At 46.2% G+C, this 13,056-nt stretch overlaps 2 protein-coding genes across 2 annotated transcripts in view; both read left to right on the top strand.

The window, feature by feature from the left end:
• Positions 1 to 6: 6 nt before the first annotated feature.
• MRPS26 (mitochondrial ribosomal protein S26) lies at positions 7 to 1,273 on the top strand. Its single transcript, XM_006921653.2, has 3 exons — positions 7 to 158; positions 239 to 362; positions 1,031 to 1,273. The coding sequence occupies exons 1-3, from the start codon at positions 13 to 15 to the stop codon at positions 1,163 to 1,165; spliced, it is 405 nt and encodes a 134-aa protein (XP_006921715.1). The 5' UTR covers positions 7 to 12; the 3' UTR covers positions 1,166 to 1,273.
• An 11,178-nt stretch (positions 1,274 to 12,451) lies between these two features.
• OXT (oxytocin/neurophysin I prepropeptide) overlaps positions 12,452 to 13,056 on the top strand; it is a 757-nt gene continuing 152 nt past the window's right edge. Inside the window, exons 1-2 of the mRNA XM_006921652.1 lie at positions 12,452 to 12,571; positions 12,859 to 13,055. Of these exons, the coding sequence (XP_006921714.1) occupies positions 12,452 to 12,571; positions 12,859 to 13,055 (317 nt within the window). The remainder of the gene's footprint in view (positions 12,572 to 12,858; position 13,056) is intronic.

Here is a 13,056-nt window from a genome sequence, read left to right as displayed (position 1 = left end):
TCTCCGCCCAGGATGGAGTTCGTGTCCGAGGTGCGAAGGAAAGTGCATGAAGCCCGGTCCGGGGTCGAGGCAGAGCGCAAGGCGCGGCAGGACATTGCTGAGCACCGCGAGCTGATGGCCTGGAACCAGGCAGAGAACCAGCGGCTGCAAGAGCTACGGTGAGCCGGGCGTGGCCAGACCCCCTGGCCGGCCCCCGGGCAATCCAGCCAGCTCTGTCTCAGCCTCTTGCTTCTCCCAGAATAGAGAGGCTGCGGCAGGAGGCGCGGGAGCAGGAGCAGCGGCAGGCTGAGGAGAAGGCCCGGCAGGCCCGAGAGACACAGGCCTGGGTGCAACTCAAGGAGCGAGAAGTGCAGCAGCTGCAGGTGGGCCCCGTCTCCAGAGGATGTGGCTGGCGACCGAGAGCTCAGCCTGGGCGGCTATTGAGTCCTGAGCGCAGGAAGTGGGGCACTGGCTAGCAGTCAGGCACAAAGACCTGGAGGTTAGAGTTGACACTGGAAAGCGTTCAAGTAGCTAGTGGATGGTAAGCTGGTATCTGAAGTAGGGACCCACCCCACACACATCCCCCATCTTCGAGGAGTTTGTATTTTGCCTTATGGGGTGATGAATTCATTGATGAGTTAAATATTTGGGCCAGGATGGCAGATGTGAGACTTAAAAGCAGGAGTGATCCAACAAGAATGGTTGAGGCTTTAATTAAAGTAATGAAGAAAAGAGTTTGAAAGAGATTAAGAAGGGCCCAGGCAACATCAAGGGACTGATTCCATCCAGCAGGACACCAGATTGTCACACCTCTTGAGCTTGGGGTCTGGCTGAGGTGTCCAGTGGATGGTTAAGAAAGAGGAATGTGACAAGGCTGCCTAATTTTACTCCCCTGGAAGGTCAGTGGAGTACTCAGAGGACCTGGACTCCAAGCATCCTTCCCCAGAGAGAGCTGGAGCCTCTCCTTCAGTGGGCTAAAGGCCAAGAGGCTGTGTGGGCAGGCTGGTGTGTGCTGGGGCCTCCATTCAGATGGCTTTCTCTCTCCCAATAGGAGGAGGCAAAAAACTTCATCACTCGAGAGAACCTGGAAGCACGGGTGGAAGAAGCATTGGACTCCCCAAAGAGCTACAACTGGGCCGTCACCAGAGAGGGCCTGGTGGTTACGCCACAGCACAAGGGCTCCTAAGGCCTCAGTAAGGACAGTGCCTAACCAGGGAACATGTGTGTATGGGGGTAGGAATGTTTGATCTGACCTGGAATAAAGCAGTTGATGTTTTATTGGAAAAAAGCTCAACCTGTTTCACTGTTGCCCTCATATTCTGGCCTCTGCACCCACCACCCCACACACAGTGCCCTGTTCTGCCCCTATGAACAGCTCTCAGCACAGCACCAGACCCTAAAGGTTTCCCTCTCACAGAGGAGCAGACTGAGCTGAGCCATAGTCGCCTGGTCATCTGAGTATCATCAAGGCTAGTGGTTGGCAAATTACAGTCCATGGTCCAAATCTGGCCTACTACCTGTTTTTATAAATAGAGATTTATTGGAACACAGCCACCCCATGCATTGACTACTTTCACATCCCATGGCAGAGATGAGTAGTTGCAATAGGGACCCTCTGACTTGTAAAGTCTAAAATATTTGTTATATGGCTTTTTACAAAAGTTTGTTGACCCCTGATCTAGGGTTTTAGGGCTTCAGCCAGGAGCAGCTATCACCTGGAACCTGAGACGCAAGCTAACCACTGGCCAAAGACCTATTTCTGTTTGACCATGGGCTTTGCAGGCCAGGATCTGGTGTTCCCAAGACACAGAGGGCAAGGTGGAGTCCCATGTCTTCTAGTAGCCCTTTCCACCTATGGTCTCAATGACCTGTGTCGGCCCTGGCACTGCCGGACTCCTTGGACCACCCACCAGACGGGTGCGGGCAGAGGGTGACCAGTTGATCTTTTGCAAGGTCAGTATGGCTTATCAAGCACTTGGATCAAGCCCTGTGGGTACCAGAAATACTTGTGATAAAAGTTCACAAATTTGAATAAATGAATATATAGCTTCATGGCCCTTATTCTGATGCAGGCCCTTAAACAAAGTAGAGACATTTCTCTGAAGCAGAGCTGCTGCCTCTTTGCCACCATTCTCTTGAACTTGCCCAGATACCATAAGAGGAAAAAGCTGCTTTCCTGAACTCATGTTGTAGAGAGCCTGGGAACCCCCTAAAAATGAAAACCTTTTAGGGAATATGGGCAATCCTTCACATGCAGGTGAGGAAGCAGGTAATATAGGTATAAGCGGAGGTCCCAGTGGTTATCATGCCTTTAGGTCAAGAATCTATAAGGAAGAATCCCACTGGACTCCCACAGAAGGCAGTAAAATGACATGACGATCAGAGCTACATAAGCCCACCCTCATCTGTATTCCACAGTGACTGAATCACAGACATCTAATAATCTTCCCCAAATTTGGGGGCATTCCCTCTTGCCCAAGGTAAAAACAGGTAAGTGGTGCTATATTTCACACCCTTTTTTTTTTTTTTTTTTTTAATGCTAGCTACTGAGGGAGAGAGGTGGTCTGGGAGTGGGATTTTGGGAAATTCATAACTAAGGTATAAATGTCAGTCATGGCACCTTTGCCTGTCACTGCCAGAACCCACAAGTGTTTGTGCTGGCTGATCTGCCCTTGTTGCTATTGGACCTGCAGGGCCCCTGCAGGACCGAGGAGCCACACTCATCCACCACTGCTATGATGCAGCTGCCAGAGGTGCCCCAGAAGCTGAGAGAACCGTGGATTTGTGTTTCCTTCTGACCTTAACAACAAATCTTTTGCCAATGATTCCTAGATTATTGTCATAACAGAAGTGGCAAGGAAGTCTGGAAAATATGGTGCGCAAGCCTCCAGCTTCATGTGGAGCTGAGAGCATTGAATGAATAACCAGTATAAAAACAATTTTTTAGAAGCTCTGTTTCTTACAATTTATAGTATTTAGAGTGGGATAGGCAGAATTGTTTTGTGGGGACTTTTTAAAAATATGATGAAGTGAAATTTGAGACAGTAGTATATTTTGACAATTAGGGATTTATACTTTCTGAAATTGTACAAAAGTTATCAATAGCTACAAACATAGCATATCACTAGCTTGTTTTTTATCTGAAAAACATTCCAATACATTTAAATGTAATTTTGTCTAAAAACCAAATATAGTTTAATCCCAACTCTTAGTAACAGACAAATTGTATTTGTCAAGAAGGATTTCATGTAAAATATCTTCAAATTAACATTTGGCAAAAGTCAGCATTAAAATGTATATTTTTGAAAATGGCAATTTTATAAGCAGTTCTACATCCCTTTTTTCATCATTTATCAAGATTGTCACTTCCTTGTGTGAGTCGCATGGTTTTTTCCTCTGAATATTTTATTGCTACCTGTAATTCAGCACCTAGTAAAAAAATTTAAATAACAAATCTCCAGGATTTCAGTTACTTCCTGACCTGGCGAGATTTAAGTTTATGTTTGTTTTTGGATGATCTTCGCAAGTATACTAACTAGTCTTGAGGAGAAACCAATTTAGGGGTGACTTGAGCTGATTGAGTCATGCCTCATGGCTTCCTGGGCCCTTTTGCGACTTTATAATAGAAATAAAATGAGATCTAGTTAAAAAAAAAAAAATCTCCAAGAGAGATGGGAGTGTTTGCATGATTGCCCCACTCATTGCTTCAACATTCAGAAATCCATATGAATAAATATAAAGAAAGCACCATGAGAGGCTACAAAGCTTAGTGGTTAGAAGCCTGGTGCAGTCTGCCAGGGTTTGAATTCCAGCTTCCCCTCTTACTGCTTGAGTGTCCTTGGGAACATTTCTTAGTCTCTCTGTGTCTCAGTTTCCTCAAAAGTAAAATAGGGATAATACTTGTATCAACCTATAAGATTGAGACATTCATGTAAAGCTGAGTTCAGTGCCTGGGACATAGTAAATGCTTAATACATGTTAAATATATATGTTATTTTAAATGAAGCTATAGAATGGCCTCAAACTCAAACCACAGACTAAGAATTACGTGCCACATATAGTTAAATTGGAAACGAATTGTTGAAAGACAAGACCTACCCTGCAGCTCCTGTTATCTCCAGCAGAGGGCAGTCTCATCAAGATAGCGACAGGACTCTCAAAAATGTAGAAAAGGTGGAAACGAATTGTTGAAGGACAAGACCTACCCTGCAGCTCCTGTTATCTCCAGCAGAGGGCAGTCTCATCAAGATAGTGACAGGACCCTCAAAAATGTGGAAGATAAGGCTGATGAATTTGACTAGAGTAGTCCCCCTTATCCGTGGGGAATGTTCCAAGCCCCCTATTGGATGCCTGAAACCACAGATAGTATGGAACCCTACATATACTACCTTTTTTTGTATACGTACATACCTTTTCACTTAAAGGAAGCACTTTACGTCTTCTCTGGCATGTCTGAATTGCCAGCATCACTATTCTTATGCTTTGGGGCCATTATTAAGTAAATAAGGGTGACTTGAACACAAGCACTGTGATACTGTGACAGTTGATCTGATAACCAAAAAGGCTACTAAGCAACCAACAGGTGGGTAGTGTATAAAGGATGGATATGGTAGATAAAGGGATGAGTCATGACAAATAGAGCACGTTGGCACAGAATTTCGTCACACAGCTCAAAACAGCACACAATTTAAAACTTATGAATTGATTATTTCTGGAATTTTCCATTGAATAATTTCAGACTGCAGTAACCATGGGTAACTGAAATCATGTAAAGCAAAACTGCTGATGAGGACTACTGTAAGAATACAATATAAATTTATTTCATTTTACTGTTCTGGACATCTGGGTTGTTTCCAGTTTGAGACTATTAAAAATAGTGCCACTATGAGCAACATCCTTGTCTTTTGATCCTCAAATTATGTGTTTCTGGAGTGGAATTGCTAAATCATATGGTGTGTATATGTTCAGCATTAGTAATATTGCCAAACAGCTTTCCTAAGTAGTTGTACCAGCAATACTCCCTACAGCAGTGTATAAAGGTTCCCATTGTTCTATAGTCACTTAGTAATGCCAGCCTTTTTAATTTTAGCTATTCTAGTGGTTGTGTATTTCCTTATGGTTTTAATTTTAATTTTCCCTATAACTAATGGGATAAGTACTTTTCATTTTTACTGGACAATTGCATAGCTTCTTTTTTGTGGTTTTCTCCTAGTTTGTCTTTTGATTTGTAGTTCATTTTATATGTTGACTATGAGCACTTTGTTGAGTATACATGCTGTGCTAAGGAGAATGGTTTGATCTACAGGGGTCTTCGGGAGATGCTAAATGGTCATGGGTCTCCCAGGATTGAAATAGAAAGCCCATTAAGGTCCCACTTGTTCTATTTGTCCAAGAATATTCTATCTGTAATGAAATGGGGCCTAATCTGAGCCACCACAGTATAGTATCCTAGTTCCTTACCCAGTTACTCAACTACCAGATGAAGGAAGAACCCTACAATAATATTATATAAGTTTTCCTCCTAGAATTTGCCAAGGGTACTTGTGACCTGTGTAAATGGAGTGAGGGAAGAAAAATCCCCAGACCTTCCTGGAATTACAGGGTACACAACCCCTGGGGACCCAGAGTTCCACTCTGGTCCACTGATCAGACCCCAAGCTGTGGTAATCAGGAGATAAGTAGGACCCAGGAAGCCGTAAGTAACATCATACTTTTATAAAACGTGTGTATTGGAGGATGGGAGATAAATCCCATAAAAACACAGAGCCTTGTATGTCAATGAAATTTCCAGAATGCAGTGGTGTGGGGCATGTTGGGATATCCTGTCAAAAGCTAAAAAGAATTTTTACACTGTACTGATAGGAAAAATTAAATGTACAATAACTCTTGAATCTAACAATTCCACTCATAGGTATATGTATATACCCGAGAGAAATAAATGATGCTAATGTCCACCAAAAGACATGTAGAAGAATGTTCACAGAAGCTTTATTCATAATAGCCAAGACCTGGCATCAACCCAAAAGTCCATCAACAGAATAATGGATAAACACATTACAGTATATTCTTACACCTGGATACTATTCAGCTATAAAAAATAAATGAACGACTGCTATATGCAACAGCATGGATGAATCTCAGTGAGATAACAAAGAAAGCCTGACATAAAAGAGTACACGCGCTACAATTACATCTATATGAAGTTCAAAACAGGTGAAACTAATTTATTGTGACATACATTAGAGGCTATCTCTGAGATGATAGTGACTAGGAGACAGCCTGGGGAGTCTTAGGGTACCGATCATTGTGGTGTTTTACACAGTGTATGTATAGGTAAAAATCCATCGAGCTGTACAGTTAAGATTTGTGCATGTCATGTAAATTTTACTCTAATAAATAGAAGTGAAGGAGAAATATTCCCCATCACAAGCACAAGATGATATAGTCAGAAGTGACTGCATAAATTTTGTTGGCTACAAAAGTAGAAAGAGCATCATACGAATGCCCTCTCTTAGGTAAATATCTATCTTGCTCTTATAGTAATAACAAAACAGATTGTCTTTCTACCCCCCAAAAAAATTATTCACGAGTTACTATACCTTGCAGTCTTTATCCCTGAAAAAGACACGCAATGCACACTGGACCTCTGCATTTTGATGCCCACATTGGCCACATTTGAATGTGCTGCTCTGACTCACTTACCAGGACCAGAAGGGCAGTCAACTTTGAGAGTCATCCAGGGCAAAAGGGCACCACAGGAGATGCCGCTGGAAGGCAAGCAGCTCTGCCTTTTAGACCTTATGACCCAGCAGGGCCTCTTGTGCCCAAGATGTCCACAGCTGATCAGAATGCTGGAGGAGCCTGTGTCCAGCTCCAGTGGGATCTCACATCAGAAATCCCTATGGTTTTAGAATAAAAACAACCCTTTTGACAAATCACTAGCTCCTGTTGAAAAGCAGCTCTTTCCTTACTCCTCCCTTAATCCTGTTAGACACTATCTGATGTTGAAACTTCAGGTATGTATCAGTTAGCTTATTCCTTTTGACAAATCACTAGCTCCTGTTGAAAAGCAGCTGTTTCCTTACTTACTCCTCCCTTAATCCTGTTAGACACCATCTGATGTTGAAACTTCAGGTGTGTATCAGTTAGCTTATTCTCTATAACAAACCACCCCAAACCTTAGTGGTCTGAGGCAATAAATACTTATCACTGCTCATGAGACTATGGGTCAGCTGTTGATTCTTCTGCTCTTGGTTGGGCTCATGCGTACATGTGTGTCAGCTGTGAGTCAGATAAGCAGCACAGGCAGATAGTCTCCTCCTAAACTCATGCTCCTTCCTCAATTCATATTTGTGATTTCATATGGAGTCTTAAATGTCCAGTTGCCCAAAAATGGAAAAAATGGAGTCCAGTTTTCAGATGGTTCATATCCAGATGGCAGATGGCTATGCTGTTGCTGTCTTGCTCATGAGTGGCCCTGAAGGAGATTAAAGAGATGAATTTCTCCAGCTGGCAGTACTTGAAACATTACACTGCAACCACTTTACCCGGAACTAGAGCGAGCCTTAGGGACAGACAAGTAGCTAATGATTTGGCTGGATGATAAAGGACTTGGGACTTAGTAGGAATACGTTTGGGGGACAGTAACATGGAGACTTGTGGAAGAGTATGTGGATGGACCTCTCAGAATGGACCTAAAGTTGGAGAATATGTGATTCCCTTGTGGAAGCTCACCCAAAGGGCCTACTGCAGAGGTTGCTGTCAAGAATCAGGTGGACAAGGTAATATGCACGTCAGACATCCTCTATCCTCATCCACCCCAATCCTTGCTCGTTGGACTCATGAACAAAGTAAAGTGATCATGGTGGCAGGGACTGAGGCTGTGTGTGGGCTCAACCACAGGGATGTCCCCTCACCGAGGCTGACCTGGCTATCGCCACTGCTGAAAGCCTAACCCACCAACAGCAGAGACCAAAGTTGGGCAGTTCCCAGCCAGCCACTGCCAGCACCAACATAGACACTGAATACCTCATAGAGCATGACAGATGCCCACCAAGTCACTTTTGATCAAGAAATTCCCTTTGGAGAAAAAGAAGGAGGGCAACGGATTCTCTGGCCTTACCGTGCACTGTCCATCAGCAGCAGCTGGCCTTGTAGAACAGCAGAACAGCCTTCTGAAGGCTGAGTATGGTGACAGTTCACAGACAATACCTGGGGGTGGATTATATTCTGAATCTGCAACCAATATGTGGGGCCATCTCCCCCCAGCCAGTGGCGTGGGAAAGAACAGTTACTTCAGCAAAGAAAAATAATTCATGAGCACTACCAAGAGCCTAGTTGAAATTCATACTGCTAGCCGGTGCTGCTGTCGCTCTTTGTAGCTGTGAGATTTCCATCAATGGTTCTCCGCCACTCTGGCAGAAGAATGGAGAAGGCAACATCAAAAACCAAGGTTATGTGGGACACCTTGCATCAGCTCAAAATCCTCTCAGCCCTACTCTTCCTTCAACCACCGCTGGGGGACCGTTCCATGTGGACTTCAACTGGCTCTGCTGCACTTCTCTCAATTAGACGAGATACTGTTCACCTCTTAAACTGTTAATCGGACACATACGATACGACCTGGCAATTCTATTCCCAGGTAACTACCCAAAAGAAATGAAAACATGTGTCTAGACTTGTATGTAAATATTCATAGCAAGATTATTATCATAGCCAACACTGGAAGCAGTTGAATGTTCATCAGCTGGCGAACGGATAGCGAAATGTGGTCCAACCCTGGACTACTTTTTGGCAACACAGAGGAACAAATTTATATATCTTACTGACACACAAAACACTATGGTGAATGAAAGAAGCCAGACACAAAAGATTATATACTGTATGGTTCCATTTGTATGAAATTTCTAGAAAAGGTGAATCTCTATCAGTGGTTTCCTGGGGCTGGGGGCGGAAGCAGGGAGTGATGGCAAACAGGCATGAGGGAACTTCTTCAGAGATGGAAGTGTCCTAAAACCAGATTGCGGAATGGTTGCACAGCTGCTTACTAAAAACCACCAAACTGTGCACTTACAATGAGTGAATTTCATGGTATGTCAATTATACCTTATTGAAACTAATTTATTAAATAAAGAAGTTCAACTTTCATGTTAGCAGCATTTGGCACAACTGATCATTTCCTCCTCTCTTGACACCCTGCCTTTACTTCCCACTCTTGTTTTCTTTGAGCTTACTCAGGATTTGATCCTTGCTCCACTTACCCATCTCTATGCCCCTAGGTGATCTCATTAAGTCTGTGCCTTTAAATATTAGTACTGATGATTCCCAACTTTATATATATTCAGCCTAGCCCTCGTTTGAACTCTGGGCTCTTATAACCAAATGCCTGCTCAAAGTCTCCTGTGGATGTGTAATGGGCATCTCAGATGTTGTCTGTCTACAGTGAGCTCCTGCCCTTCCCAACTCAAATCTGTGCCTCCCTCGGGGTCCCCCATCCTAGCTGGTGGCAGCTCCATCCTTCCCACAGTTCAGGCCAAAAGCCTTGGAGTCATCTTTAACTCCTTTTTCTCTTCTGTCCATATCCAACCTATAAGCAAACCCCAAACTTCCTTCCAAAGAATGGGATCACTTCTCCCCACATGCACCCCACCACCTCAGTCTAGCCAGCCGTCGTCATTCACAAGAGATTTCTACAGTAGCTTCCTCCTGGCTTCCTGGAATCTATGATCCTTTCACAACGCAATATCCAAAATTGTTTTCATAACATGTAAATCCAATCACATCGCTTCTCCACGCAGAATCCGCTCAGGTTCCCCATTTTATTTGGTCCTATGTGACCTAGTCCCATGTGACCGTTCTGACCCCAGGTCACTCTGCCCCAACCCCACTGGCCTAGTTGCAGTTCCTCGAACATCCCAGGCACATGTCCACCTCAGGACCTTTGCACTTGCTTATTTCCTCTACTTAGAATAGTCCCCCTCCATGCTAGGCAGAATTCTAAAATGGCCCCTGGTATTCCACACCGTTGTGTAATTTCCTGTTGCATGTGGGTAGGGCCTGTAACTTTCTTCTAACCAATAGAAGAATATGACAAAAGTGATGGCTATCACTCCCTACATTATATGGTAATGGATTTTGCAGATGTAAAATTAAGGCCTCAATTATCCAAACTAATCAGTTGGATGGTAATCCTGGTGAGTCTGGCCTAGTCTGGTGAACCCTTTAAAAGAGGCTTCCCTGTGCTCAGTCTCGAAGCACCAAGGATTCGTTGTTGCTGTCCTTGAAGAAAAAAACCACCATCAGTTCTACAGCTGCAAGGAAATGAATCCTGCCAAAAACCTCATAGGCTCCAGAAAGGAATGCAACCTGGCCGACATCTTCTCTGCAGTCCTGTGAGACCCTGAGCAGAGGACCCAGCTGAGGCTTGCCCAAGCCCACATAAACCATAGGATAGTCAGCGGCTATTGTTTTAAGCTGCTAAATTTGTGGTAATTTGTTACATAGCAATAGAAAATGAGTCTACCCTCAGACATCTACATGGCTTCTCTCCTCACGGCCTTCAAGGGTCAGGTGTCACCTTCACAAAGAGGCCTGCACTGAGCACTCTGAGGAAAATCGTGACATGCCCCTACTTTAGCACTTACTGCCTCGTAACCTGCTGAAATATGTTTATTGTTTAACACCGCTCCACCCCATCGCACCCTCCACTACCAATACAAGGCCCCGAGGGCAGGGGCTTTTGTCCGTTTGGTTCACTGGTGTTTCCCAAAGACCTGTGCTGGTACGGGTGCATCTTCAGATCAAGATGTTGAACAGATGAAGGAATGCTGGCCCTGTGGGGGCCATTATGCTAGGGTAATTTATGTGCATGTGTTAACTTGGTGAGGTCAGTGTGCCCACAGAGCGGTGGAAGGGAAGGCCTCACTGTGGCTGTCTCTAGGGTCAAGTTCTTGGCCTTCCAGCCCGGCAATGCCAATGAGCTGATTTGGGTGAGAAACAAGACTGACTATTGACTGGTAATCCAGGGCAGCCTGACGGGCTCCTCGGTGTTGGACAGCCCACACCAGTGGCTGGGAGTCAGCCAGGCTCTGCGACTTGCTCAGTGGCCTTAGCCCCCTCCTCTGGGAGAGTCAACAAGAGTACAGGACCAGCTGGGGCCATCCCAGTCTCCCCTCCCCTTGGTTAACATCAAGGGACTGGTCCTGCTGAGTCTGTTCTTTCTGACATTGGCTTCATTTCCTGTGTGCCATTCCAAGTTCCCCAGAAAGCAGACCGACATGGAGTTTCACATGCAGAATGTTTATTATCAAGGTCCCTTGATAATACCTGTGAAAAGTAGGGAGTGGAAACAGGATTGGGCAGAGGGAGAACTTCTATGTGGGCCTCAGGTGACCCTGCAGGGAAATCCAGAGCTGAAATCATCCTTCAGAGGTGCCTGGCATTGGGCCAAAATGGACCAGTAATTGGATATGGGCCACCTGGGCAAGGTGTGACCTTGGGCCAAGTGGCTTTCTGCAGCTGGGTGACAAGTCCTTTTTTGAAGGAAGATCCATGCTGACCATCTCCCTGGTTATGGCACTGACCAACACCCCTTCTACCGCAGCAGTCTGTCATTCTTTTAATTATTTTCATTTTAAGATATATTAAAAATGTAAAAAAAAAAAAAAAAAGGCAAAAAAATTGCATTGTTTTTAAATGCATAAAGCAAAAACATGAGATTACAAAGGAAACCAATTATATTTACATTCAGGCATAAAAATGCTAGAACAAATTTGTGATAGAGTCACCGATGTGCTTCTTTATTTAAAACATTAAACAAGATCTAGTGGCAGGTCCAATAACTGCCCTAACTTCAAAGTGATGGGTTTAAATAACATTTAGAGACCTTCACAGTAGCTGTAATGTGATAGGAGGGTATCTGTCATTCCGAGTTGTGACAAAGTGGATGTTGGTGTAGGGAGTGGAGACGGAGGGTGGGTTCCAGGAAATTTGGGTTCAGGAAGAGGAGACTTTTAACACAGGGGACAAGAACGCATGTACGGTGGGTGAAGAGGGTGGCTGGGGAGCCCTGCCGGAGCCTCTTCTGGCCTGGAGGGGTCTGGGTGTCTGCCCTACTCCCCACAACCCCTGCCCCAGGGTATTATGAGTCCAGCTACATAATCCCTGGATAGGCCTCAGACATACGGCCACCCCATACTCCCTGTCTTCCTCTAGGGGACAAGGCCACCGCACTAGCTCCCTTCCCCTGCGAGTCACCCACCATCTTCGCCATAGTTCATTATCCAATGTAGCGACCTTGACCTGGCCGGCCTCTGCAAATGAGGGGGCGCGCCGGGTGCACAGGGCCTGACCCGCAGCGACGGGCTGTGACCAGACATGCGGCGGCCCTCTTAGACAGTGCACGGCCCCGGGCATAAAAAGGCCGGGAGGAGAGCCAGCTGCAGCCACCGACCTGGGACCACGCGCCCTCACCATGGCCGGCCCCAGCCTCGCCTGCTGCCTGCTCGGCCTTCTGGCGCTGACCTCCGCCTGCTACATCCAGAATTGCCCCCTGGGAGGCAAGAGGGCTGCGCTGGACCTCGATGTGCGCAAGGTGAGCGCCCGCGCCCTCGTTCGGTCGCTCTGGGGTTGGAGGGACCTGGGCCACAGGGTCGCCCCGCTGTTCCTTCCCGGAGCTGACCTGCACCAAGGCCCCCAGCCACCCAGCCCGGCACGAGGGAGGTTAGTAGATGTTGGCACTCTCCTCTGACAGTGTTTTGGGCCAAAATAGCTCCATGGCAACCCTGAACTTCCGGCGGTCTTCTGGCGCTCCCACCCAGAGGGGCCCCGAACTCCCACCCCTGGCTCAGCCGCCCGCCTCACTCCCTGCCACCCCGCCAGTGTCTCCCCTGCGGCCCCGGGGGCAAAGGGCGCTGCTTCGGGCCCAGCATCTGCTGCGGGGACGAGCTGGGCTGCTTCGTGGGCACCGCCGAGGCGCTGCGCTGCCAGGAGGAGAACTACCTGCCGTCGCCCTGCCAGTCCGGCCAGAAGCCGTGCGGGAGCGGGGGCCGCTGCGCCGCCGCCGGCATCTGCTGCTCC

Source organism: Pteropus alecto, unplaced genomic scaffold (assembly GCF_000325575.1).
Source record: "Pteropus alecto unplaced genomic scaffold, ASM32557v1 scaffold45, whole genome shotgun sequence".
Classification (NCBI taxonomy): domain Eukaryota; kingdom Metazoa; phylum Chordata; class Mammalia; order Chiroptera; family Pteropodidae; genus Pteropus; species Pteropus alecto.
This window is presented reverse-complemented; position numbering and strand designations above follow the sequence as displayed.

Bases quoted from the DNA above. Each gene is read 5' to 3' on its own strand.
- MRPS26 (XM_006921653.2), top strand. From the start codon at position 13: ATGGAGTTCGTGTCCGAGGTGCGAAGGAAAGTGCATGAAGCCCGGTCC. The intron at 159-238 runs GTGAGCCGGGCG...TGCTTCTCCCAG, and splicing joins CAGCGGCTGCAAGAGCTACG to AATAGAGAGGCTGCGGCAGG. The intron at 363-1,030 runs GTGGGCCCCGTC...CTCTCCCAATAG, and splicing joins GAGAAGTGCAGCAGCTGCAG to GAGGAGGCAAAAAACTTCAT.